The sequence below is a fragment of the Atractosteus spatula genome, chromosome 19 (genome assembly GCF_055471065.1).
Source record: "Atractosteus spatula isolate fAtrSpa1 chromosome 19, fAtrSpa1.hap1, whole genome shotgun sequence".
Classification (NCBI taxonomy): Eukaryota; Metazoa; Chordata; class Actinopteri; order Semionotiformes; family Lepisosteidae; genus Atractosteus; species Atractosteus spatula.
Window position 1 is genome coordinate 5,284,785 of NC_142724.1, and position 25,050 is coordinate 5,309,834.

Genomic DNA, 25,050 nt, shown 5'->3' on the forward strand with positions numbered 1-25,050 from the left:
TAGTTTAGCGGAGATGGTATCTTTGCTAATACACTGCTTAATCCACTTACTGCTTTTGATAATGTTGCTTTAACTGATGCAAATATTCGAGTACTTTTTTTCTCTCTCTCTCTCTATCAACGTTGAGAATTTTCTGGCTTTTGTTTCTTGCACGTCTGTAGGGTTTTTCCTCAAATAACCATTTGGATCGATCCTTCTGCCGTTCTTAATGGTCCTTACATAAACAGGGCCTACCTTGTTCGGGGATGAAATAAAAAGTTAGATGACTTTTCCTCTTACAACTACATCTAATTTTTCTCCTTAACAAGTTCTTGTTCAGACTGAATGGTAAAGGTTTTAGATTTTTAAAAGATGTGAAGGGCAGTTTCCTCATAAATCAAATCATTCCTGTCAAAGGTGCTGCAAGGAGGTTTTAGAGTTTAAAATAGAAACAAAATACACTTGCTTCTTAGAGAGGCATATTTTGAATACTCAGTGAAGAATTTTAGTTTTGACTTAGTCTAAAAATGGACTTATTAAGTGTTATTACTGAGGTGTCCCACGCAGCTGTTTAAGTAAATTTGTTTGTGTTGCAGAATCATCAGGAGGAAAACCCACCAGATTGTCAAATGAATAACAGGAAGGAAGACATGGAGATCACGTCCCACTACCGACAGCTTCTTCGGGAGCTGAACGAGCAGCGGCAACATGGAATTCTCTGTGATGTGTGCATCATCGTGGAGGGAAAGATCTTCAAGGCTCACAAGAACGTGCTGCTAGGGAGCAGCCGATACTTCAAGACCCTGTATTGTCAGGTGAAGAAGACCTCAGACCAGGCCACCATCACGCACTTAGACATTGTGACTGCACAGGGCTTCAAAACCATCTTGGACTTCATGTATTCTGCCCACTTGGCCCTGACGAGCAAAAACGTCATTGAGGTGATGTCTGCGGCGAGCTACCTGCAGATGACGGATATCGTGCAGGCTTGTCACAATTTCATCAAGGCAGCCCTCGACATCAGCATCCGCTCTGAGCTGTCCGACGAGCTGGCGGACTTCGACATGAGCGCCCCCCCCGGTGGCAGCAGTAGCGCGGAGGCCTTGGCGTCCATGATGTCGGGCAGGAGTACCTCCCCGTGGCTGGCGCGGAAAACCAGCCCAGCGAACTCCTCCGGCGACTCGGCCATCGCGAGCTGTCACGAAGGGGGAAGCACGTACGGCAAGGAGGATCAGGAGCCCAAAAGCGACAGCCACGACGACATTTCCTCCCAGTCCTTGTGGTCCAGCGATTTCCGATCTGTACAGGTCAAAGAGGAGCAGGTTTCCCCCTCTAACTTCTGTAAAGACGGCGCTAATGTGGGCCAGAACGCTTTAGGAGAGCAGGCCAATGGTGACAGCTGGCAGCCCTCAGGGCGCAGGAAGAACCGGAAAAATAAGGACACTGTTCGGCACATCACACAACAGGTGGAGGATGACAGTAGGGCCGGCTCACCATTGCCATCCATTCTGTCTGCTTGGAACTACAACAACCAAGACATTTCAGGTAGGAAACACCAATTCAATCAGAAAACCTCTTGGTACACCTTTCACTCTGGCGCAGGAGGCTTGGTTTTTTTAAGTAGGTTCAAACACACCAAAATTTTCTCAGAAAAACAGTCAAAGTTTAATGACTGTAATGGACTGTTACTCTTGAGTTCTACCTTAAGTTATAACTACTTTGTCTGTGGAGAGTAAGCCATAAAATGTCTAAAAAAATCACTTTGCTGAAAAGTGCGACTAATTAAGCTTCTGCAACAGTGAAACTGGGAAAGGTTTAAAATATCCACTGGGGACTTTTTAATATTCCAGGGCTTGCTATATGAAACTACAATTAGAAAGAAGCATGAAAGATTGAACTCAATCCAAATGTTTTTCTTGCACAGTTGCTGGAATATAGATTGTCATGTCCATTTTTTGGTCTGAGAGTGAACTGTTAATGACAGGTGTGTTTAATCTCCATGGATAGGCTGAAGGAAGAGGACAGTGATCTTGAAGGCAGATGCCTCCTATAATTACAAGCACTCAAATTCATTTGTCATCCAGAGAAAGAATCAGTAGAGCCTCAAAGACAAAGTTTCATAGTTTGATTTGAGGACGAACTTCCCTAGGACCTTAATAGGACTAAGAAACCAAGTGCAGCACAGAGCTGTACCTGACTTCAAGAGGAAAAAAAAGTTGGGTTGTTTTTGCAATGCTTGTCAAGAGTGATTTCAGTGATGGTACTGGAGTGCTTGCAGTAGAATGGAATTTGAAAGCAGATAAAAGGTCTGACAACTTGTTTGTGAGTTTTGCAGCACCAATGGGTGGATCACAAAATTTGAAGCACTGAAAATCCCTTGGGTATTCTTAGCTGGTGAGGGAATGGGTTCTGAAATTGGCACAGGTACTTTATGAAAATGAGATAATTAAATTGACCTGGGTCACTGCAAGGATTAAAGTAACATTTTCATTCAGGGGTGGATGTGTCCCCTTGGGTGTTAAGGATGTCCTCGGAAGGATAGATTGAAAAGCATTTTATTTTTAAATTTACCTTTGTCTGACTCCTTCGTTACTACATTTGTATTTCTGCAATTAGGCGAACCTCCCATTGACTCTCAAATTTATTTGTATTGATAAAAGTAATACTTCAGCTTTTTTGGAAAACTATTTTTTTGCCACAAACATAGAAACATTAGTGCAGGATATTTTGAGATGGAAGTCATTTGAAGAATGAAGTTGTTTTCATGCAAATAAAGACTGATGCTGGATCATATCCTGACACAATATCTGATTAGTAGGCTTGTGAAGAAAATAACTTTGGAACCACTTACCTAAATTTGATTAAAGGGTAAACACCTCATTTCCAGGTTTGTCAGATCATGCTTTGTTTTTCTTATTTCTTAAAGTATTTTCTGTTTAGTTTATAATTGTAGTGCAATGTCATTACGGAGACAACACCTGTGTAGCATTTTAAAATGATTAATCGGCATGTAGTGGATGAAAAGGAAAGATGTGTCACGTGCAAAGTGATCAGCCAAAATGTGCATTTTGAGCGTTTTGGATCCAACCTGTCCTTTGCTATAGGTTTTATTGTAAAACTGAACATTAAGCAGCATTTCCTGAGAGTCTATTGGTACACAGCTGATGTTTAGTTTAATTACTAGATAGGCTTAATGTACGCTCTGAGGAATGCCTCCACACGTAATAAAGTCATTGATTTTTTATAATATAATATTAGGTTTGTTTTTAGAATACTCAAACTGCATTTTCAGGGCACAGCTAATTGTTCACAATTCAGAAATGAACAATTACTGAAGAAAATAGTGAAGCCAAGAAACTCATAATTGCATGTAATGGACCTAAAAACAACTAGGCATATATATACTGGTTGAATACTGCTGCAAAGTATTTTTGTCTGACCATCTGTGTTCCAGCTGGTTTAATATGGACAGTATATTGAGAAGATTAATAGGAGCTGATGGTCCAAAAATATAATTTTAATGTATGCATCATTTTCTTTCTGTGGGCTGTTTTATTAGATTGAGCTGATTGGTTTATGGTATTTGTTTGATGGGACGAGATGTTATGATACTGTATGGTCTTGAAGTTCTAGATATGCATGTGGTAATGCTATAGAATATGTCTCATCATCTGAAGGCATAGGATGTGGAAAGCCTTTAAATTGAGTTTAAGGGTTATATTGCATATTCAGGTGGTTGTCTTCCTGTGTATATTATACTGTAAATCAGATTTTTTCTTAATTACAATCAAGATAATAAAGTTCCAGTAAGATATACAACAGGAGAACCTTTCTTTAAGAATTACAAGTCAGTTCTTCTCTTCCTATTTCCAGTTTCGGTGTTAAGGTCACACTAGGATTATTCATCTGTTTTCACATGATTTCCCTATTATTTCTTTTTAAAACATACAGCTTTATGTACTGGAAATGTCAATGTGATAGTGTGATAGTGAAGGCCTGACATTGTGGTTTGTGTCCTATCTGGATTTTTTTTTTAAAGAAAATTGTTTGGCAGATAACTCATTCTTTTGACAAAGTAACCTCTTATTATTACAAGGATTTCAGTAGGTCACATCTGCTAGTTTGTGTGAAGCACATCGCACTAAAACCTGGTAAACTGGGTTTATTTTCTTGATTGAGATAGTGCTGTAGCTAAATTGGCTGCTACGGTTTGTCTTTATTTTTGGAAGGGGAAACTGATCGTCAGATCACGAAAACCTCAAAGGAAACGGCAAAACTCTTCATACAGAATATGACCAAAGTCAAACTGTTTCCCTCTTTCATTCACTGTTTAAATGTGTGGACGAGGTTTTAAAGAACAACGGTATTAAACATACGTTGTCGACTTTGTTTTACAAAATTTTGTTCTACCCATTTTTTTCTGCAGTCCGAACGCAAGCCTGTTGCGCACATCAGCTGCCCAGGATGCTCTCCCTCATTTAACTAGTGTCGGGGGAAACCCACCGAACATCCTCTCTGGTTACAAGGGGGATTTTAATTTTAAACCAAGCACCACTGTGTTTCAGCGTCTTTTTTTCAAGATAAGAGTTTCACAAAATACCAGTCTTTATTTATCGGAGAAAATCATTATTTTCATGCCGGGTTTTTCCATCTCCTTAGTGCCTTGAATCACTTGTCCTTTGTTTTCAAGCTAGCAATAAAGTTGCTTGCTTTTCTCCAAAATTCCCATGTTTTTTACGTTGCTACTGGTGAATTCCTGTTTCTGCTAGTGGTTCTGTTACTCTATTACTCTTAGACTACATGTAATAATGGGAAGTAATTGCTTATCCTAAATGTATTCTTGAAATGCATTCATTTCAGAATTCACATTCTCTTCAACTTGGCCCTGTGATGTATATGACCATCTGCCTTATTGGGTTTCTTTATCAGTTCTGCATTTAAACGAGCAATGAACATCATTCAGGGTTCTGTTATCGCAGCCACTTTTGGTTTAAAGTGTAGCTGCCTCATTATTCAGCCACTTGTACTTGGCAATTATGCTGTTTTGCATATTTTCATTAGTAAAAACATAAGAAAGATTACAAATGAGAGTAGACCATTCAACCCATCTAGTCCATTTGGTAGTTTATAGCTAATTGATCCTAGTATCCCATTCAGCTGCTTCTTGAAGAAAGCCTGAAGTTCAGGTTCTTTGTAGGCCCATGTGGGATTTGAACCTGACACCTCGTAATTATAATCCTAGAACAGTGAGCCACACAGTGTGTTCAGTCTGCTTGGTGTAGTCTTCACTAAAACAGTTCTGCAATGGTGACAATGGTGTTACAGCTGGAAAGATAATTTCAAGATGAAATATGACTACCTCTTTTTAGTGACTTTTGACAAGGCACTACCTGGTCATCAGACTGTCCGAAAATGATATCTGGGTTAACCTGGGGTGTCAGGCAGAGTAGTTTTTAAAACTGCAGCACCTTCCTGATGAACCTTCTCTTTTCCTGAATAAAATCTCTGCTGTCTAAAGGTGAATACTTGAAATAATGAATATAAGCCCCCTTCAACCCCTTCCTTTTAATATTCTAGTTAAAAATCTCCCTGAAGTATTTGCACTTCATTAAACTTAAAATAGGTTTAATATTTAAAAAACCAAGAACACATTTCAACCCCAGCACCCCTTTCACCTCTTTCCGGTTTAATAATCCACTTTAATATTTCCTTGTTATACTCCCACTCCATTAAAACTGAAATAGATTTAATATTTAAAAACAGGGAATTAATTTTTAACCCCTTTCAACGGCCCATGTCACCCTCCCGTCCATTTAGCATTCCAGCTGTGGCTGTCTTTGGCCCATCATTTGTTCCCTGTTAGTAGCCCTGCACACTTCATTGGGAGAGAAACAAGGGATTATTTTTGGACTGAGCGCATTTAACCTTGCGACCCCAGCAGCCCCTCTCTTTTTTTCATGAAGGGGCTGAATGGATTTTTGTTCTCTCTGAAGACATCATGTAGGATTGTGCTGCCTTTCCATTTCTGCAGGGCCCTTCTTCCTTGCCCAGTAGCTCTCCAGTGTATGATAATGGCAGCCTCTCCTAGGCTTTTCTAAAATGTATGACATTTAAATGACAATGGGAAAAAAAGTCGTCTTTTTTTTTGCAGAATTAGTCTTCTGTGGCACCTAAACACTGTTTAACGAAAATTGCCACAAAGCTTTATTCTACTAATCAATAGTACTGTTTGCAATCTTTTTCCATATACAGTATATTTAAAAATTAAATTTCCCAACACCTAACATCACTTTTGTCATCGGACGCTTGCTTTTAAAAATTGCTGGCAGGAAGGCCCCTCATTTGAGCTGCTGATGTCATTTTCCAAAACGTCAAAGACCATGTTACAAAAGCACAGAGCTTAATTAAGTGGGGAACTACAGATATGTTTGCAGATTAGAATCAGCCAGTGGTTATACCAGCACGAACCACTCTGGTGATTATTGATTTGTTATTTTAAGATTAAACCCAGAAAGCTGTGAGACAGGATGTCCTGTTGGCACAGAACTGAGCTGAACATTTACTCATGTTAAATGAAGACTCACATGATACAAGAGCCACTTGTTAAATTAAATACTGAAAAGCTCCCATGCATTAAAATTAGTCAGTTGTAACTGGTCTTTTATACAATTTCATGGCATTTGTTCTGAAGACAAACAGCTATGCTACTCAATATTAAAATGTCAGCACTTCATTCATTTTACCTAGATATTTTCCTACCTATTCACCAATCCAGAAGTCATCCAGTATTGTTCTGACGTTGTCTACAATTGGATATAATCCTCTTTAAACTTACCAAGAATAATGAGAAAAAGCTCTACTTAAGTTAGGGTTTCTTACTTGATCGTTTTCAGTCAGGTTCATGATAAAGTGCATTCTGAGCTTTCTTTGCTGAACTTTTTGTGGGATTAAGTTGTTTTTTTACACAGCTTGGTCTTTTATGAATTAGCAGAGGAATAGAAGCATAGGTCCAGATTGCTGCCACTTACGCAGGATTATTTTGAAATTTATCAGAAGTCTGTTATCAGCATGCTAAATAAAAAGTAGACTTGTAAGTCATGTGGCAGGATTTCACTTCCCGTACAATAGGTCCCCCGATGGTTGACTTTGCCTCCAAGTATAGCAGAATGTCACTCACTTTGCAGTAATAATGTTGACTGCAGCATGATATAAATAAGATAGCTTTTCTATGCCAGTCCAACCAGTTTAAATAGGAGCCACAAGGAAGAGAGACGGTGTATTTGGATAAACTGCTGTGCTGACAGGATGTGAAGGCCTGTAGCCCTTGGGTGTGTCGCGTTTGCCTAGTCAGAAAATTGTGCTCTGTGGGAGGGTTCCGGCTGTAGGGCAAATCTCTCTTCCTCTGACAAGTTCACCCACCCTTGCTCCTTTCTACCCCCCACCTCTCCCCCCAAAAAAGATCCTGTTAAAGAAACAACAAACTTTGCCAAAGGAAGAAGGAAATGCTGGAGAAAATGTTGGATTAGTTTACTGTAAGCAAAGATCAAGGATGTCCTAAGAGCAGGAGGTTAAGGCTTGCTTGTACTCTTCTGTCTGCATTCAATTCACTTGTCATTTTTGTTTTGTTCGTATTTTAAAAGATTGGAACAAGCAGTTTTGAAATTGAATCGCACACTTTTGTGTTTTCTTTATGTCAATACTTTTTTGTGTAGGAAGCAAAAACACATCTTTGCGCATCTTGACATTTGTCTTGTTTTTCCCTTCTTGTGAAGTCCGTGCTCAGTAATAGTGCCGGAACTTCAGAAAAGAGCTCGGAAGTGAGGTATTACATGAACAAAAAATTTCCTGACCCCAAGGTTTTCTTTTTATGTAATATTGAGCTGTATTCACTAGGCACTAACTTCCGTGATTTCACATCCTAAACTACTTTTAAGATCAGTTCATTGCAAAGTTAGTGGCTCATAAAACTGAATAAAACTTTTGCTGATCTATTAGAAATAGGTGATCAGAGGTCTGCTTTCATTTCTGTTTCATTTAAATAACTGTCATCTGCGATCCAATCTGTAGTCACTTAAATTTGTTTCATTTTCCTACCTTGGAACTGTTTTTTTTCCATTCACTTGTATGAGTAATCTTCCTGTTTCTTAAGTGGTATATACTTAGATTAATTACTTTAAATTTCCAGAAATATTTTTTTTTACAGAGAAGAAAATCGAATTTGAAGTCTGTCCTGCTTTCTCAGCAAAATACAGGAAATTCTCAAGTCTCTTCCCTTGAGAGGTCTGTGTTGAGAATCCCACTCACTTCACAAATGGACGGATTTTTTGTAGTGTCAGGCTCGTCCCCAGTTATTGCCAGCCCACGTGGTTGAAAAACCACCACGCGCTTAGGAATAATTGAGCACATTTGAAGGCAGTGTGTAGGCAAAGGACAAGGCTTGGCTGAATTGGACAAGCAGAGGGAAGTACCTTATTCTTAAATGTAGAGGACTTCTGCCTGGCAGCACTGATTAAGGGACCCAGGATGTGTGACATGGAGACCATCTCATTGATGTCACATCAAGGTGGACTGTTAATTGTCCTCGAGGCAGGTCATGCTGTGCAGCCCGGATTTGATGGCAGAGCTAGCTGGGTTTTTTTCCCCCCTGAAATTGCTCCCTGAGTCGTACACCACTTCCAGCCTTCCTGAAAGCCTGGCCCTGGCAGATTTAACAGTGCCCGTCTAAAGACGTATTCCTTTTAGAGAAAAATGATAGTGGAGTGTTTCCAGCCTTGGTCTTAACAGTGATAAGTGGAGCCAGCATCTGTGGAGGTTGGGAGGGGGGTGGTATAGATTCCTGTCTGGACTGCAGCACCACCCCCAGAATTCGTTCTTTAGAGGTTCAAACTGTTTATTCCACACTGTGATGACCAAGGGAGGAAGCTGCCCAGCCTGTCTCCTTTGCTACCAAATTATACTTTTTCTTTATGTCATGTAGTGATCACAAAGTTTTTTGCGCGAGACCCAAAATTCTGTGGTTTAAAGTAGAGACTGGGAAAATAGATGGCCATAGGGATTCACACTGGTGGTCATGGTGACAGGGGGAGGGTTTATAACAGCTAATTTTCTAATTGCGCTTAATAACAAAGAGGCAAACATGCTGTGCTCCTACCCACGTGTCATTCGGAGCTAGCAAATTCTCTTCAGCTGGAACTAAAAGTGACATTTTTGTAACATTAAATAACCGACTATGGCTAAGCCTATGACATGGACTGTCCAGTGGCTCGAGGGCTCCATCTTTAATTTGTGGAGGTCCTTGTGATTTGATCATATAAAATTAATTTCAACACCAAGAATGACCTCCTCTGGCAATGAAAAATCACTCATGTGGCAGCAATATTACCCATATTACTCTTTCCTTTTTTGAATTTTTTGAATTGGGATTGTTTATACTCACAAATTTTGCAATTGCTTTATTTTTGTTAGCAGGATTATGGGGGGGGGGGGTATATAAACAATGTCTTTTGCTTTTTTTCTGCAACGGTCATCCTAGGTTGCTGCATCTATAGTGTGATTTTGGAGTTGTAATGTTAAAGGCTTTTGACTTTGACTCTGGTTAAATGTTTTGTGTCTGAGTTTTCAGTGCTGGATAGGGCTGTAATCCTGTACCATTTTATGGCTGGAAAGATGTTTACACATAATTTTACAGGATGGATTAATTACACTGCTACTTCTATTAGTTGGCAAAAGCAGTCAAGACTTCTGTTTCACTCTCTGGGGTAAAAAGAATATGTTGCTTTGCAAAAAACATTCACCCATTGTTAAGCTTCCACATTTTGTTTGAGCATGCATTTGACACTTTCAGATAGGGCCTTATATTTAGATTCAGTGCAATTTTATCCAAACTAATAATGCTACAGAAGTGCTAATGTAAATAAGTTGGATTTTCGGAGAAAGTCAGAAGATTCTTTTGTGCGTAAGTGTTCAAACCCCTTTACAGCAACTAAAAAAATGTTTCAGGAGCAAAGGATTTGTGTGGAGCGGTATTTTATAATTGTTGTAATGAGTTCTGTGTGTAGCCAAGCTCATTTCACTTGACTTTACAGTAAATCTATGTTTGCCGCTCACATAGTGATACAACAGACCAATCATGAGGCCCGAAGACCTTTTGAAACAAGTCCTTGACTTGACAAAGTGGTATAAGAAGGACAGACTGGGTGAAGGCTACAAGAAAAAATCAAATTTGCGGATTATCACTAACCACTAAAACGCTACCCAAGAAACTGGTTAGAGATGCCACTGTGAAACCATGTAATGGATACTGACAGAAAGGTTTGTGGTCAAAATATTAATGTTTTGGTATAAATGCAGAACTACATCATGTGCAAGTCCAACTCAGGATTCACCTAGTCAACACCATCCCAACTGTCCACCATGGTGGAGGACAGATAGTGGCAGCATCGATTTCTGGGGATGCCTCTCATCAAGACGGATGGGAGGCTTATCAGAACTGAAGGGAAAAGAAGAGCAGTTGAATAAGACAACCTTCTTGAGACAGCCAAGAATATAAAACAGGGCTGAAAATTCACATTTCATCAGGGCTGTAACCTGAAGCACAAGGCAGAGGCCACACGGGAATGGTCAAGAGTAACAAGAAAAGAATGACCTTGAGTGACCCTGACTTACATGCCATAGAAAGCTGATGGCAAGTCATGAAGATGGCAGTCTGTTGGGGATCCCCAACAATGTTGTTGGCACTGGTGTGATATTGCTGGGAAGTATGGACTGGAACTATCCAGTGTGCAAAGCCGGTAGATACCTATTCAAAACGGTTCTCAGCAGTTACTGCTGCCAAAAGTGCTTTTACCAGTTACTGACTTAGTGGACTAACTACTTATGCCGTCAAAAAATTTCAGTTTGTATATTTTCTTTGCAAGTTTTGCTGACATTAAAGCTCCATCGCATCTAGGGTTTCAATCTGTGCCCGACAATTTTGAAAAATGTATTTGAATGAATGTGTATATTGGTGATTCATCAAAATGTGACTTTTGGTAGGAAATTAAAGCTTTGGCAAGATACTATACATATTCAGGTTTTGAATGTGGGGGTGATGAAGATCTAGCTGAGTTGGTACATACTGTGCTGATGTAACTTCTACACTTACATTTTTGTCTTTTGCGATAGCCTTCACAGCTGAGCTGCTGATAGGAGAAAATGGATTTTACCTCCGCAGTAGCATCAGCCTCTTGGCCAGGGCTCTCTGTGACCAGTGCACAGTAAAGGAAGTGCATTGTGTGGGGAAGCCGTTGAAATTCAGAAAAATGGAACACGGAAGCCCTTCAGAACAAAAAGTTTAGGAGGTTTTTCTAACATACTTTTGAAAAGGGATGCGAAACCCAAAAAGGGGTTGCCTTTTTTTTTGGTATACAATTTCTAAAAGCAGACCATGCTGCCTGCTCTTTAAACCCTGATTTCTTGTCTACACCCTGGATTTAACAGCGGTTCCACCCTCCCTGAGCCTGCTTTTAGCACAAAGCTCTGCGTGTTTGCTTCCCATCCCCACCCTGCATTCCATTTTCCCCAGGCACTCCACTAAAACTCGAAGCTCTCCTCCCCCTCTCTCCCTCTCCCACAGCTAACAGCCCTGCGCTGCTAAGCTGCATTAACTCCCCAGATTACCTTGAGCCCTGCAATCCCCCCCCTCCTCCTTCCAGCCTTGAGGGGCCTGTTTGATTTATTCACGCCCGCCCTCCCTCCGTGGAGCTCACGGCCTGGTTAGTCCCTAAAAACAACAGAAAAAAAAACCAACCTCTCCTTTACTTTCCATCCTCCCTCTTTTTTTTTACCCTGCATTTTTATCATTCCCTTCTCCCACACTGCTTTTAAATTGCCTCTGAATTCTTGAGCTTTTTTAATGTTTTACTCCCCCTTTCCTTAGAAATTACTTTTTACCCTTTCGAACTTAGCCTGCTGAGGAAGCAACTTCAGGCTCCTTCCCCACGCACTGAAATACATACTGGTTTCAGGTCAACCGTCATTGTTTTCTTTTAATATACGTATGTATGTGCAACACTACTAGAAAGGGAGATGAAGTGTGAAACAGAGCAAATCCAATATTTAGATAGTATTTTAAGCAAACTTGCATCTTTTGTTAGGGCAGTGTCTTTGAGTATGACAAGCAAGTGTCAGCCAACCCTCACAGTGCCAATAGTGTTGAAAGTACGAGTCCCAGTTTTTTTGGGGGACAGAAACAGCTTTGTTCTTACCCTGCGAGATGCAGGAAATGGAATCGGCAAGATTGATGGTTAACGTAGAAATTGTTCAAGAGTGATCACCTGGCAGGTTCCTTCTGCAGACCTCACTCTCTGAGTCATTCCTTACAGGTTTTAAATTATGATAAACCACCTATCCCATGATTCTAGGAATGCGATTTCAGTGTCTTAAATACTTGATGCATGCAGTGTAACTATCAAATCCTTAAAAAAAGCAGCGTCATCAGATTAGAAGTAGATGTAGGACACTATTGGATGTTTACTCTAACAAGCACTTAACTGTAGGTCATTTTATCTCTTCGTACTTGGAAAATGTCTCTTTTTTAAAGTTCTGGTAATAAATTCAAATTTCCCAGGAAAGCAAACATCCTGCTACATTTGCTGCACTTAAAGAGCCCTTGACTGTGTGGTTGGCTAAGGCGGCTTTTTTGATAAAGCTAATTTGAATGAAGTTTGAGCGCGAGAGGTGCACTGCCTAGAGGTAATAAGAGAGGTTTTTGATATAAAAAACAGTGAAAGACATCACTGGCTTGTGCTGCACCTAGGTGACTATGAGTGCAATAAAACCAGTGCTGAGCTGTCTTGTGTATCTATCCAGGCTTTGCAGTTGGATGCTAGGATTTTGTTGAGCATTGAAATAGTCATGCAGTGCCCAAGTCATCAAGTTCTACCTCATGATGTCCAGCAGTAGTAACTTATTTGTGTAATATTTGACTGCATATCCATAAAATAAGATAAAACTGAATTGTTCTCTTGCAATTCAGATATACAGCAGAGCAGTATGCACTCTCTGGAGGAGACCATTTACTATGCAGTATACTCTCCTTCCCCATACTTCAGGGTTATGTCTTGAATGGTCCTTAATATTTCAGTGGAGTCATTTACAGTAACTTTAACTGTATAAAATACATTAAACAGGAGTTGAGGAATCCTGTGAGTTGAAATCAAAGGTTAAGATGTTTTTTTTCCCGATATCTAATGTTCCGTGATGAGAGAGTACTCTACACTTGATAGATAATTAATGTAGAGAAATGAATATAACCCATGAACACAAGCTTAAATGTTTGTGCTTTGGTTAAGGCAAGTTTACCTTTAATGGTTTGCTTCTTAAAATATTTACTTGATTTAATTTAATTGTGAGGTTATCAGTATTAATTTGAGAACATTTCTGAAATTGTGTACAGCATATGATATTTTTCTCTTTTTTTTGTCATGCAGAAGACTGTAAACCTTCCTTAATTGCATTAGGATACATCCAATTCTAATGATGCAACCTTATTTGGGTTAAGAACACATTATATTACAATATAGTTTATATGGTTTTTGTTTTACGTTGTTGGGTCTTTCCTGGAGTATATATTTTAAAGTTATAAAATGGAGTGCATTTGCGGTCTAAGAGGTACATGGAGTGATAATGTAGGAGAGCCCCAAAATTCACTGTGAAACAAAGAAGGTGTTGAGTTTCAGCTGGGGAGGGGTCATCTGCAGCTGTGGAACAGAAGGTCACAGAGGTCAAAGGTGTCCCTGTGAGGTGACCTTCGCTAGGCTTTCTCATTTGATTTTTTTACAGCATCTTCATGTTTGAAAAAAGAAATCCATTCCCAGCTACAGCACACTGTATCCAATCTATTTGTGTCTACTTTTAAAAGGGTGTTTTATTTAGCATAAATGTTGGAGCCAAGGGTTGCTGGCTGCCATGGCAACCAAATTAAACTGAGAATCTCTTCTGAAGAACAAATCAAAATTATTTGGACCTGTTTTGCCAAGAAAAAAAGAAAGTGACTATAGTGGACTGTAATCGCCAGGGTAAATAATTTTTTAATTGATAAATCATGGTCATTTAATTATAGAGTTAGCATCAGTCACGAATCTGAGTTTCAGCAAGACAATATCATGCTATTTGCTCAAAATGGGTCACACCTGATGGTGCTGTGGTATGTGTGGTGAGGGTTAAATTGGGGGGAAAAAAACTCTGCATCACAATCTTATTACCACCTGTAATTATATTGGGAAGAGTCTTGACTTCTGATTGCTCTTCAGTTCACTTTTTCCTTTGTTGGAAAAATAATCTATTTTATCGATTAGTATTGCGACTATGGCAAAGCAGTGAGCATTGTGGCTTTAATTAATTCCTCTACGCTGTGCCTCCAGCACAAGCCCAACTCCCCCACCTTAATTAACTTCGTTTGTCTGTGTCATCCACTTTCGACTTCAATATCTTACCACTCCTTTTCTCTCAGTGTGATCTCCCAGCTTGCGTACGTTTCAGTTCATAATTTTTTTGTTGCATTTTGTCCTGCTGCACTAAAGTCAAGCACTGCTAACCTTTCATTGTAGTATAAAAGATGGATGATACAGTGCCTTTACCTAAGCTTCAATTAACCTTTACCAGTGTAGGCTGCAAGTCATGAAAGAATGTTTCCTTTTTTTATCGTTATTATAAAACTTGCTGAAATTATTTATCTGCGCACAGAAGTTGCCAGATTCCTTTGGCATACGTTAACCATTTTCCATTTGCATCACTCTCATCTTGTGGGTTACAAAAGCCCAGCTCTTCTGTGCTAATATCCATTATGTCTCTTCTCCACACCTTTGTTGAGCACTTTAATTTCTAGTGCTTTTAAATAGCTGAAGCTACACAGTTGAGTCAAGCAGCACAGTCATCCCTACAGAAAATCAAAGGACTCTGAATGACATAAACTACATATTCAGTGAAATCTACATTGTGAGCACAAGCCTGTCACCTTGACCTAAATGTCAAGTGATCAATTGCTTGTCCAGAGTAAATGAAAACAAAGAAAGAACAGAGGTCAGTAATTATTTCTTCAGCACAGAAAATGTGTTTTTTGAATTGTACCTCTTGTTTATCTTTGAGATCAGAAATAATCACTGGTTTGAACTCTTTCTATGGTAGTATATGAGTTTGTCATATCCTCAGTTGTGAGTCAATGTATAGAATAGCCAACAATAGCAGCTGATCACCAGGCACTTTTGCTCTTTAAAACGTCAACATTGAACTGTGCTTGTTGAACAACAATAAAAGCAGCGATACAGGTCCACAATGAATTGTGCTATCTTGCTGCCTACTAGTTTTTACATTTTTATATTCTGAATATTTCCAAATTACTCTGTCTGTAGTATTTTGTACTCTTGCTCTCATTTTGAGCTGTACCTGTTATATGCAAGTGACCTTCTTAAACCCATTAATCATTTTTCTCCCTCATCTTGCCCACTATACTCCTTCATGGATGTGTAGGATGGAATAACTGTTAGTATGTGTGAAGTGGTCAACATGTGCATATATTTCAAACCTGATCAAAGATCTTGTCTTACACAGAACCACTTTAGTCTCATTAACTCACAAAACGTTTCTTGTGCACTATTATGATTCCATAACTAGGCCACTTTGTCACTTGCACTGAAGCAATGACTCCTTTCAGATAAAAACTGGAGAATAAATTGCATCCTGATTCCATTTAATCTGCTAGTTTCTTAGAGAATTTAGTCTTCTTAATTGTTTAATAGAAATATTTAATAGTGGAATTAGTTGAGGGTTACTGTACTATTACTTCTAAATTTTTATTTTACTAGTAGTAAAATAAGAAATAAAATAAAAATTGTCCGGCATACTGCCCCTTCAGCACTGATGTCAGTGTTATTTCACCTGCCTGATTCTTAGCTGAAGCCTTGCATACTCATCTACAGTACACATAACAGCGCTTGTACTTACAATATTAAGTTTAATACATATGAAAACATGGGTTTCTGAATGTCGCTGGTGTTTACTCTTTTATAAACATTTTTTTAATTGATTCATTTTTAAGTTTCTTTATGGCGGTTTATAAGATCTCATTTAATTATAAGTTTCTTTATGGCGGTTTATAAGATCTCCTGAATTAAGATGACCCTTTTTTGTAATAGCCTGTTGGCAACAGAAGCATACGGCAGTTAACAGAGTTCATACTTGTTTCGAGAAATGTCTTGTCACTAGAAGGAGATGTGATACATAGAGCAGATCTCTAATTCTGGTTTCTGGGTCGTCAGGTTCTCAGCCCGGGAGTGACTCACTTCTCTTGACAGTTCCACTCTTCCACTCTTTCAGACAGCAGTCAGGTTGCTTTCCTATAGCCCAGGCAGAGTCTTAAGATGTGACCATCTTCGTTTTCGACAATTTATATTCATATTGCACCACTCGCAATAGTACCTGTCAGTCAAGATTGTTTTATTGTCTCAAGGGAATAAATACTGAACATCTTTTTTTTTTTGGAGGGGGGGGGGATTGGGATTCTTTATTTTCGAAGAAATTTCACCACACCGATTTTTTGAAAAGCATCTGTAAACTGCTAGTTCACTGACTGCAGTTCAGCTCGAGCATGCTACTCTATCAGTTAGTTTGAAAGACTCGTCTTGCTGCCGAAGTACTGGAGCTGTTGTCTTGTGACAGGTGTTTTTGAACAGTCTTCTCTCCTTTCTGTCAGCCAAGTCTGAGCTGCATTCAAATGGCTTTGTTATGTGGGATCTATAATACATGTACTGCAGGCATTATTGTCTCCATACAGATAAGAGCCTGGGTATGTCAAATTTGCATCAAACAGTTTGTTAAAACTGTGGCATTGTTACATTTATGAATTCTGACATGTTAATGGGGTCAGGCATGTGTGATGTTTGCTACCTGTAGGTTGCAATTATAACCTATACATGTTGCATTACTCAGTGTATGTTGGTGTTAGTTTTATTTTCAAGAATGCAAAGATGTAAAAGTGGTGCACTTTTTAACCATACAACTTTGGCGTTCAGCATCACATAATGTATTCCAAGATAAAAATCAAACCGTTAATGCTCAAATGTCATGATGAGTATCAGTTTTGCATTCAGTATCTTGCAGCCCTGGTGAGTGTGTCCTGTTCTTTAAGTCATTGTCACTCTTTAAACGTGAAAAGTCAGGCCTGGTTGTTTTTGGTTTCCGACATCTTGTTTGTTGACTTGTGCTCTTGAAGGTTTACACTAGGGGTGTCTAACATACAGCCTGCAGGCCGAATCCAGCCAGCTAGGCTCATTTGTTCTGCCTGTGCGGCAGTTGCAGTGATAGCCATTGTCCAGGATTCAATTGGCACCTTGTCTGAGCCTGAATAGCCCACACATGAAGCAGACAACCTTGGTGATATTACTGTATGAGTCTCACACTTCCTATGGTTCTCTGCCTTTGTCCAATTGCAGCTCTCGCTTGTAGTATGTATGGCCAGCTTTAAGTAAACCAAATCTAGTCCACCGCAACAAATGCGTTTGACACACCCAGTTTACCCAGTTAAGTGATATTAGAGATTATCCCTCCTTCTTTTAAGAACTTGACATAATGGGATTTTTTTTTTTGGTGGGGTGCTGTTTTTCACAGGTCCAGATGTGGCGGAGCCCAGCAGCTCAGACAGTCGAGGGGACCGCTTGGATTTCTTTGTGAAGCAGGAAGAGAGCTTGTTGGGAGACTCCAGTTACCTCTCGCAGTCTCTGGGCTCGGAGAAAGAAGACGCATCAAGCCAGGCAGCCTCTGTGGCCAACCTACGGGCGGCACTCATGAGCAAAAACAGTCTTTTGTCACTGCGAGCGGAAATGCTTGGAGAGGACAACCCATTGCTTTTCGACTACTTGCCCAAAGGTGGACACTCTTTGTCTCGTAAGTTAATTATTTTATTTTCCTTCTCGTTTTCGTGGTGGCTCAGCAGTAACATGAGCGAAAGTTCGAGTGTGTTGCACGCTTAGCATTTCCAAGTAGTGTCTACAGCACTATCACGTTCTTTCCTTTTTGGTGTGTCTAAATATAGCATATTAGCAGCGTTCTGGCCATTGAAAAGCACGAGTCAAGATCATGCTAAATAAAAAGCGTGTTCTTGTCAAGCTAATTTTATGTTTTCTGGTGAAAACCAACAGGTTTTTTTTAACATAGAAGCAGTCAAAGTGATCACGCCTTGCAATTGAATGATCCTTTGTTAGTGGAAGTTTGTCCTTTTGTTTCACCAAAAATAGGAAGTAAATGTACTTAAATCCAGTCTTGCTCTTTTAATTTACTGTGAACACACTACAAAAAGAGTGGGCCTTTGACATGTTAATAGATGCTGCAAAATCCTTCCATGTTTGGGTTCACACAAAGTGTGCCTGTGGATTTAAAGGTATTAAGTCTGGTGTTACACTGGATGTACGGCCCAAAATTCTAAGAAACACAACAGGTGTTAGAATGTCTCTGACATGGTCAGTTGACAGATACTAATGGTGTTCTGATGGTCTCAATGTGCCGCAAAATACTGTTAATATATGGACATTGTGAACAGCAAACATTTTTATTTTTTCATGTTAGAACTAAAGCGTATTTCTTGTAAATCTTCATGATATTTGGTGAAAGCAGGAGATAAGTTAAGGACGCCAGAACTTATTTCACAGACGACAGTTGCAATTATCAGATTAACATTTTCATCATCTTAGATCAGATTTATATTTAATTGCAATATGTATTTTCCCCTGAGGGGTATGTCTTAATAAAATCTAGATTTGATTTTTATTGTGAGTTTCAAGAGCTTGCTAAGGGAACACTAGTCACACTCTCTTTGCCTGGAATATAAGCAATGTTTCCAGTCGTTGCTGGCACTCTGGGGAAAACAAAATCACAGCAGCTTGCTTTCAACTGTCATATCCAAACCATCATGTGTATGAGAAGTTTGGGGCCATCTTTGTTCAGACCTCCTTTATGTTGGAATTGCACATTAAAAAAAAAATAAAACTTTTTTTTACGTCTCAGTATTTCTCCTTCATGAAATCAGTTCTGCCTGGCTTTTATGCAGTTTTTTTCACTGGTGTGTTACCACAGTTCCGTTCCTCACTCTTGCATACTCCAGTCCTGTGGTTTACTGTTGGCTTGGAATGCCGATGTACATTCATGACTACATCAAGGAAAACTATAGCGTGTAATTGTGGTACCTCTGTATTGGATTTCTGTGTTAAAGAATAACCTTAAATGCATGTAGTGTCACTGTTTCTCAAGTAATCTACAAACCTGCTTGTCTTGAACAGGTACCTCCAGACCTACCACTAGTGATCGTAAATTATATCCGTTTCCTGAGTATTACTATGAAGGAAATAAATATGGTTTATGATTTATGGATCACTGATTTTTTTTGCCAGGAAATATACAGATATAAAGTCATGTGATATGTTATTTATTGTAAAGCACTGTATACAGAGACAGACTTTTATTACAGTTTGGTATCAGTTTTGTTCCATGTCTTTTTTTTTTCATTGCTCTACTGTTTTTACAACAAAGCTTTTGCTTTTTAGGGGGTGGTCTGTGGTGGCAGGGAGTTGAACATTTAGATCATTTGTTCATTTGAAATGTTAGCTTTTTATTGAAATGTGAAGTGTAACTGAATAAATAAAACAATCGCTCATAATCACCTTGATTTTCACAATATTGATTTGCTACAATCTAATTTTGAAGATTGTAGTTTGTTGATTATTGTTTTTTTTCCTGCTGTGGCAGGGGAGGTGACTATTGCGGGACCCTGTCATGACTGTTATGCATCTTGATAGCGATACATGGGTTTCAAAGTGCATCAAGATTAAATATGAAATATACTGCTCACAAAAGAGACATAACTATTAATAGAGATCCTTCTTTTGTGTGGTAAGGATATAGCAGTTTCAGAGATCACACCATTATTGACTTGAAATGGAACAATGAAATATTGTTGCTTGATGTAAACGTGGCCTGATAAAGTGACATCAGGGATTTCGTTTGGTAAGGTTGCTTTGAACAGAAGCATAGTTTCCAAACATGAGGTAGTCTCAGAAAAGACCAGAATTATGAAAAGGTATTGAATCAAATAAACAAAACAAGTGTGCAGTGTCTTGGCCGGACCCAGTCTACAGCAGTCCAATGCAATGTTTGATAGCTTCTGAGAGATTCTGCCCCTTTTTATTGTTATACAACCTTATCCTGACTCCAGCACCTAATCACCATCACCATGTGGCCCATTGATAGCATTCCTTTATCGCCACATGTTGTGTGTTAAGAGTCAAAAGAATGGTATCGAGGGGACAGATAGTTGTGGGTGGTGTACTTTCCCTTGGAGAATTGATTCAAGATGGCTAAACGGGGCATGGAGATGTCTAGTTTTGAAAGGTACACTACTACTAATGTTCTGGAAGGAGAAAGGAAAGAGTATAAAATGTATTTATGTGGGGAAGAATGTCCGGGAGTTAACTGTTTTGCAGGACAACACCACAGATCAGTAACACCTCAACAGCATTATTGCGCATCATCCAAATTTCTCTGGATTGAATCACACAACCACATTGGATGCACGCGCAGTCACGTGTGACTTGAAGGAGCTATGAGACACTGTTATAGAAGCAGTAAATGCATAGTCCAGGATGGTCTGAGTTTTATAAGTGTTACATCTTTTCCATGTGTCATTCGTGCTAGGGCTGATCATGTAAATTCTTTGCTCTTCTAGAGGAGTGTTGCTTTGTCTAATTTTGTACTTTTAAAAACACTATAGCCTAGTGATTTTAAAGGTAGGGACTGTATCTCTAAACTATATTATGTGTGTACGGTATGTATGTTATATCATGCAGGATCCAAACAGGTTGGTGATGACCACAATGTGCTTAAATTACACAAAGCAATGTTTTAGCTAAAGCATGGTTGTTAGAAGATACCCTTTATATGTTTTATGTAGCTACCCCCAATGTTCATGTTAAGGTGCATGTTCATTAATACTGAGCAATATAACAGGTCCTATCAGATAAACAACATTACAGAAATCATGTTGCTCTACCCATGGACTCACTGACTATGAGTCAGTAGTCCTTGTTTGCATTTAAGGTTTTTCTAATTGTGTCTGAAGATGCATGAGAAAAGCAACTTGCCAGACAAAAAAAAAAAGATGTTTCAGTGAGGCTCTCTATGTGTATATAAAATATATATGTATATATTTTTATTCTCTAGACCTTTAAAAAAAAAAGGACAAATGGAACTACAAACCACCAAGTACAACTGTGCTGGGCTTCAGAATTGTATTTCAAGAAGATATAAATAACAATGTAAGAGTAATTTAACACGGGCCCCTGTTAAATGAAGCCTGCGCAGGTTCATAATGCTTCTTGGCCCTGCAGCAGAATTTACAGCTGCCCCCAGGTTCTCATTAAACACCTAAAGACTCAGGTTTGACATGTCAGTGTATTAATAGCCATGTCATAAGATTTCTGGTACGTGGTCACTTAATTAATGTTCTTAAAAGACAGTAGTTTTAACACCTCTGGCTGGTGCCAAGACACTAACTTCTGCAGGTGATGAGTTGAAGTTTTCTTCTGTACGTTCATGAGGATTTCCAAAATACGATATCTTCTCTTTAGAAATTGTAACCATGTATATATAATACTGCTGGCTTATTCATAGGACAGCCATAGAAGGGAAAACCTAAACTGAATGGTGACTTCTGCTGATGAAATCTTCAACAGACTGTGGCTTCAGGTAGACACTTGCATTGAAGACCTTTAGTGTGGTGAGGAGGAGGAGAGATAGCCAAAGACAGTTTGTGCTACTGAAAACAAATGATAATTTTCAAATATGGGATATTTATGCATGTGTGTAAAATATAAACCAGTGTTTTTATAACTTTCTGTTGCAATTTAAATGAAGCCTTGAGATGTATGCCACTCCCACCTTTTCTATTGAGTTATGCAACAGCTGTTAATTTAAGGAGCAATTGGTTTTCTTGATAAAAATTAGAGGCTTTTATCTTGAACTGAAACAAGATCTGTCATTCCACGTGAAAAGGGTGCAGGGGATTGTGGTAAGAAGACGCCAACACTACTTTCTGATCCCTGTGAAAAATGTCCGACCTGTTTTACAAGTGGTGCATTTTGGGAGTTTGCTTGTCTGTAGTGTAGGATTCGTCCAGCTGTTTGTTGAAGGATCCCAAGGAATCTTGTTCCAGCGTCTCTCAGTCCTTTGTGTACAGACATGCCTATTGTGCTCTGTCTTAAATGCGAATGAGTTTCGGTCATAGTGGTTGTAGAGTAAGTTACAATGTTGATTATAGACCAGGATTGCAATAGTTGGCTCTGAATTATTATTGTCATCATGATGTTTTTAAATCAAGTATGATTAAAAAACAACTTAACTAGAGCCAAATACTGTACATCCAAGGACGAAGATACCATTTTCTTAATTTAAAGAAGCTTTAAAGTTTTATTAATTTCTTCTAATACTGAAATAGCATAAATAGTTTAATTTAAAATGCATTGTATAATATCATACCATTGTTTTACCACATTATGCAAAATGTTCTATTTTTGCCTGCATTGCATAGCTCTAAGCATCAAGAGACAACTTCACTTGTAAATGTGCGCTTTCCACATCAACGAATAAAAATGGTGAGAATGAACAGATAATTTCGTAGGAAACCACAATTACAAGCTTGACATTTCTTGATCTCCCAAGGGTATAAAATGCATGTTTTGTGAGGGTATGTGTTACTATCAATGTGGGGACAGAACATGAGAAAATGTCCCCACCAAGATAGTTCAGATGATGTGAGGATGATCTAGTAATGTAAATGACCCTATGAAAAAAAAACAAATGAGATTTTCTTTTAAATCTGAAAGGGGGCAGAAATCTTGATTTTCAGTTTATTAATCTATGCAGAGAGTCATTTGAATGGAGTTTGGAATAATAAAAATGGAGTGGGAATCAATGGAAAGCCACCATCATATGGGTTTTGCTGAATGAAGAAACGAGTTCAGCTGAAAAAACTGGGTTTGTCGCGTAACTTGTTAAGGAAATGTCTACAGCCGCTGGCTGCAGTGTGGAGGTTTTTTTCTTTTCGTAGTTGTGCACAGAGCAAATGTGATTTAGTACTTTGAGCATCTCTTCAACCTGCGTGAGGCAGGAACGTGTCTGTGCAATGAGTGGATGAAATCTGGGATCCTTGATTGCTAAATTGCAGTGCTGTACTTGTGGACAACCTGGGTTCTGGAAAATGGGAAGTAAATTTTTTTTGTCCCTCACTTGTCAAGAATCTGTCCATAAAGAGGGAGCTGCAGTTTGTGGCTGCCTCGCCCATTGAAGACGGTAATGAGCCACAGCCCCCTTTCCTGCCTGTGAGAAAAGGTTACTCCCCCTGGCTTGTGAAAGATCACCGAAACAAGCAAAGGTCACCTTTTACCAGTGGGGGTGTTAATGGATTCTGCTTTGTTTGCTTGTCATATTTCGTAAAACACTGCGATGCTATTTTCCAAAATCATCTTATTGCTTGAATGAGTGGAGAATGTGGATACTGTATCTGTGCTTCACCGCTTCCCAAGTATATTTTAAGCACACATTGGTCATGTCTGTGGAAAAAAATAGACAAAGCTTTACAACGGAGTTTGCTGCACATAATGTATATCTTTACTTATTACCTTGCATCTATGGAGAAATGATTGGATGTTTAAGACTTTTGAAAAAACGTTTTCTAATAAATACCTGTGATACAATAAGATCTCTGTATTGTAATTTTTCTCTATTAAAAATTCTGTTGTGTTCAACAATGAATAGTGTTTTGTGTTCATTTGAAATCCAATAAAAAAAAAACTTGAACATTTATTTGTGTGCGATTGTACTTCTAAATTCCAAGGCCGAGCCTTTTTTTATTTCAGGGTGGATTCTATACGCAGCTGGACAGCTTTTTTTTTTAATAAACCCTTTCTCGGTTTCTCTCTCTCTCGTCTCTCTGCACGCACGTGGGTGGAAGGAAAAAAACGCACAGAACAAAAAAAAACACAGAGTGAACCATGCAGATACTGTTTTAACTGCCTCTCGATGCCTTTTGCCCCTCTTATTATGTGGAAATGGCCAGCTGGTGCTAGTTTACGTGGGTGAGACTCGTTTCCTGTGTTCCTCAGGGCCTGGCTCCTCCAACAGCTCCTCGAATCATCCAGGGGGCAAATTTGATAGCAAACAAGGGCCATCTTCTCCTTCTCCACCCCTGCACCCCTATGATCGGAGGCCTTCTGGCCCCTCCAATCCTCAATCTGGGGATCTTATATCGGAAAGACAGATAGTGGAGGAGGATTCAGAATCTTCACCCATTCAGGTAAGGAGTCAGTATCAGGTGTTCAGCTTGTGTGCTTAACACCGTCGCAGAATTCGGTGCATAACTTATGGACATGGACTGCTAGGGTCTTTGGAGGCTGGAATTTTGTGTTCCCCTCTATTTTTCAGTATATCTGCTTTCAGCCACTGTATAGCATAGAACACTGAGGAGCTACCCCCCAACACATCCAAAAAATCGATGTTCTTGATTGAAAAGAATACCTTGTTAGCATAAAGGCATATCCCTTTATAATGAGGCAGAAGCCTGTTTAAGTAACATGAGATTAATGTTTTTTATGTTCACTTCTTATAAAAGGTTGAGGCAATTTAAAGGGGCATCGTGTTTAGAAACCCAGGAAATTGCATTTACTCCCTCAGCCGAAATACCATTTGGTTTCACTGTTTCCCTCCCAAGAAGTCTTGCTATCTCTGTAGAGGCACCATCTGTTTGCCGGCCTAGCCAGCAGTTATCTTGGGGGATGGGGGAAAGGGGGAGGGCTGGTTGGAGAGAGGGGGTGGAGGGTTTGGGGGCGGTGTACCTGATGTGAAGAGGCCAGGGATGAGCAAACAAATGTGTTAAAGGATCTGCATCCCCAGGGCTAGCCAAAGACAAGCAAATATTGAATATCCACTACTGAATGGAGACAAAGAGTATTGTTCTTGCTCTCTCTACTTGTTGTGCAACGTGAAAAGAATGAG

The 25,050-nt window shown here is 39.3% G+C and overlaps 1 protein-coding gene across 4 annotated transcripts in view; it reads left to right on the top strand.

Moving 5' to 3' along the window:
- zbtb46 (zinc finger and BTB domain containing 46) overlaps window positions 1-25,050 on the top strand; it is a 51,045-nt gene that overhangs the window by 15,403 nt on the left and 10,592 nt on the right. For 2 of the 4 annotated variants that reach the window (XM_088937144.1, XM_088937145.1), the window contains 3 exons: window positions 576-1,524; window positions 17,623-17,898; window positions 24,162-24,352. In XM_088937144.1, the coding sequence (XP_088793270.1) occupies window positions 609-1,524; window positions 17,623-17,898; window positions 24,162-24,352 (1,383 nt within the window). In that variant the 5' untranslated portion in view covers window positions 576-608. The remainder of the gene's footprint in view (window positions 1-575; window positions 1,525-17,622; window positions 17,899-24,161; window positions 24,353-25,050) is intronic. The other 2 variants (XM_088937147.1, XM_088937146.1) reach the window with 1 other exon arrangement.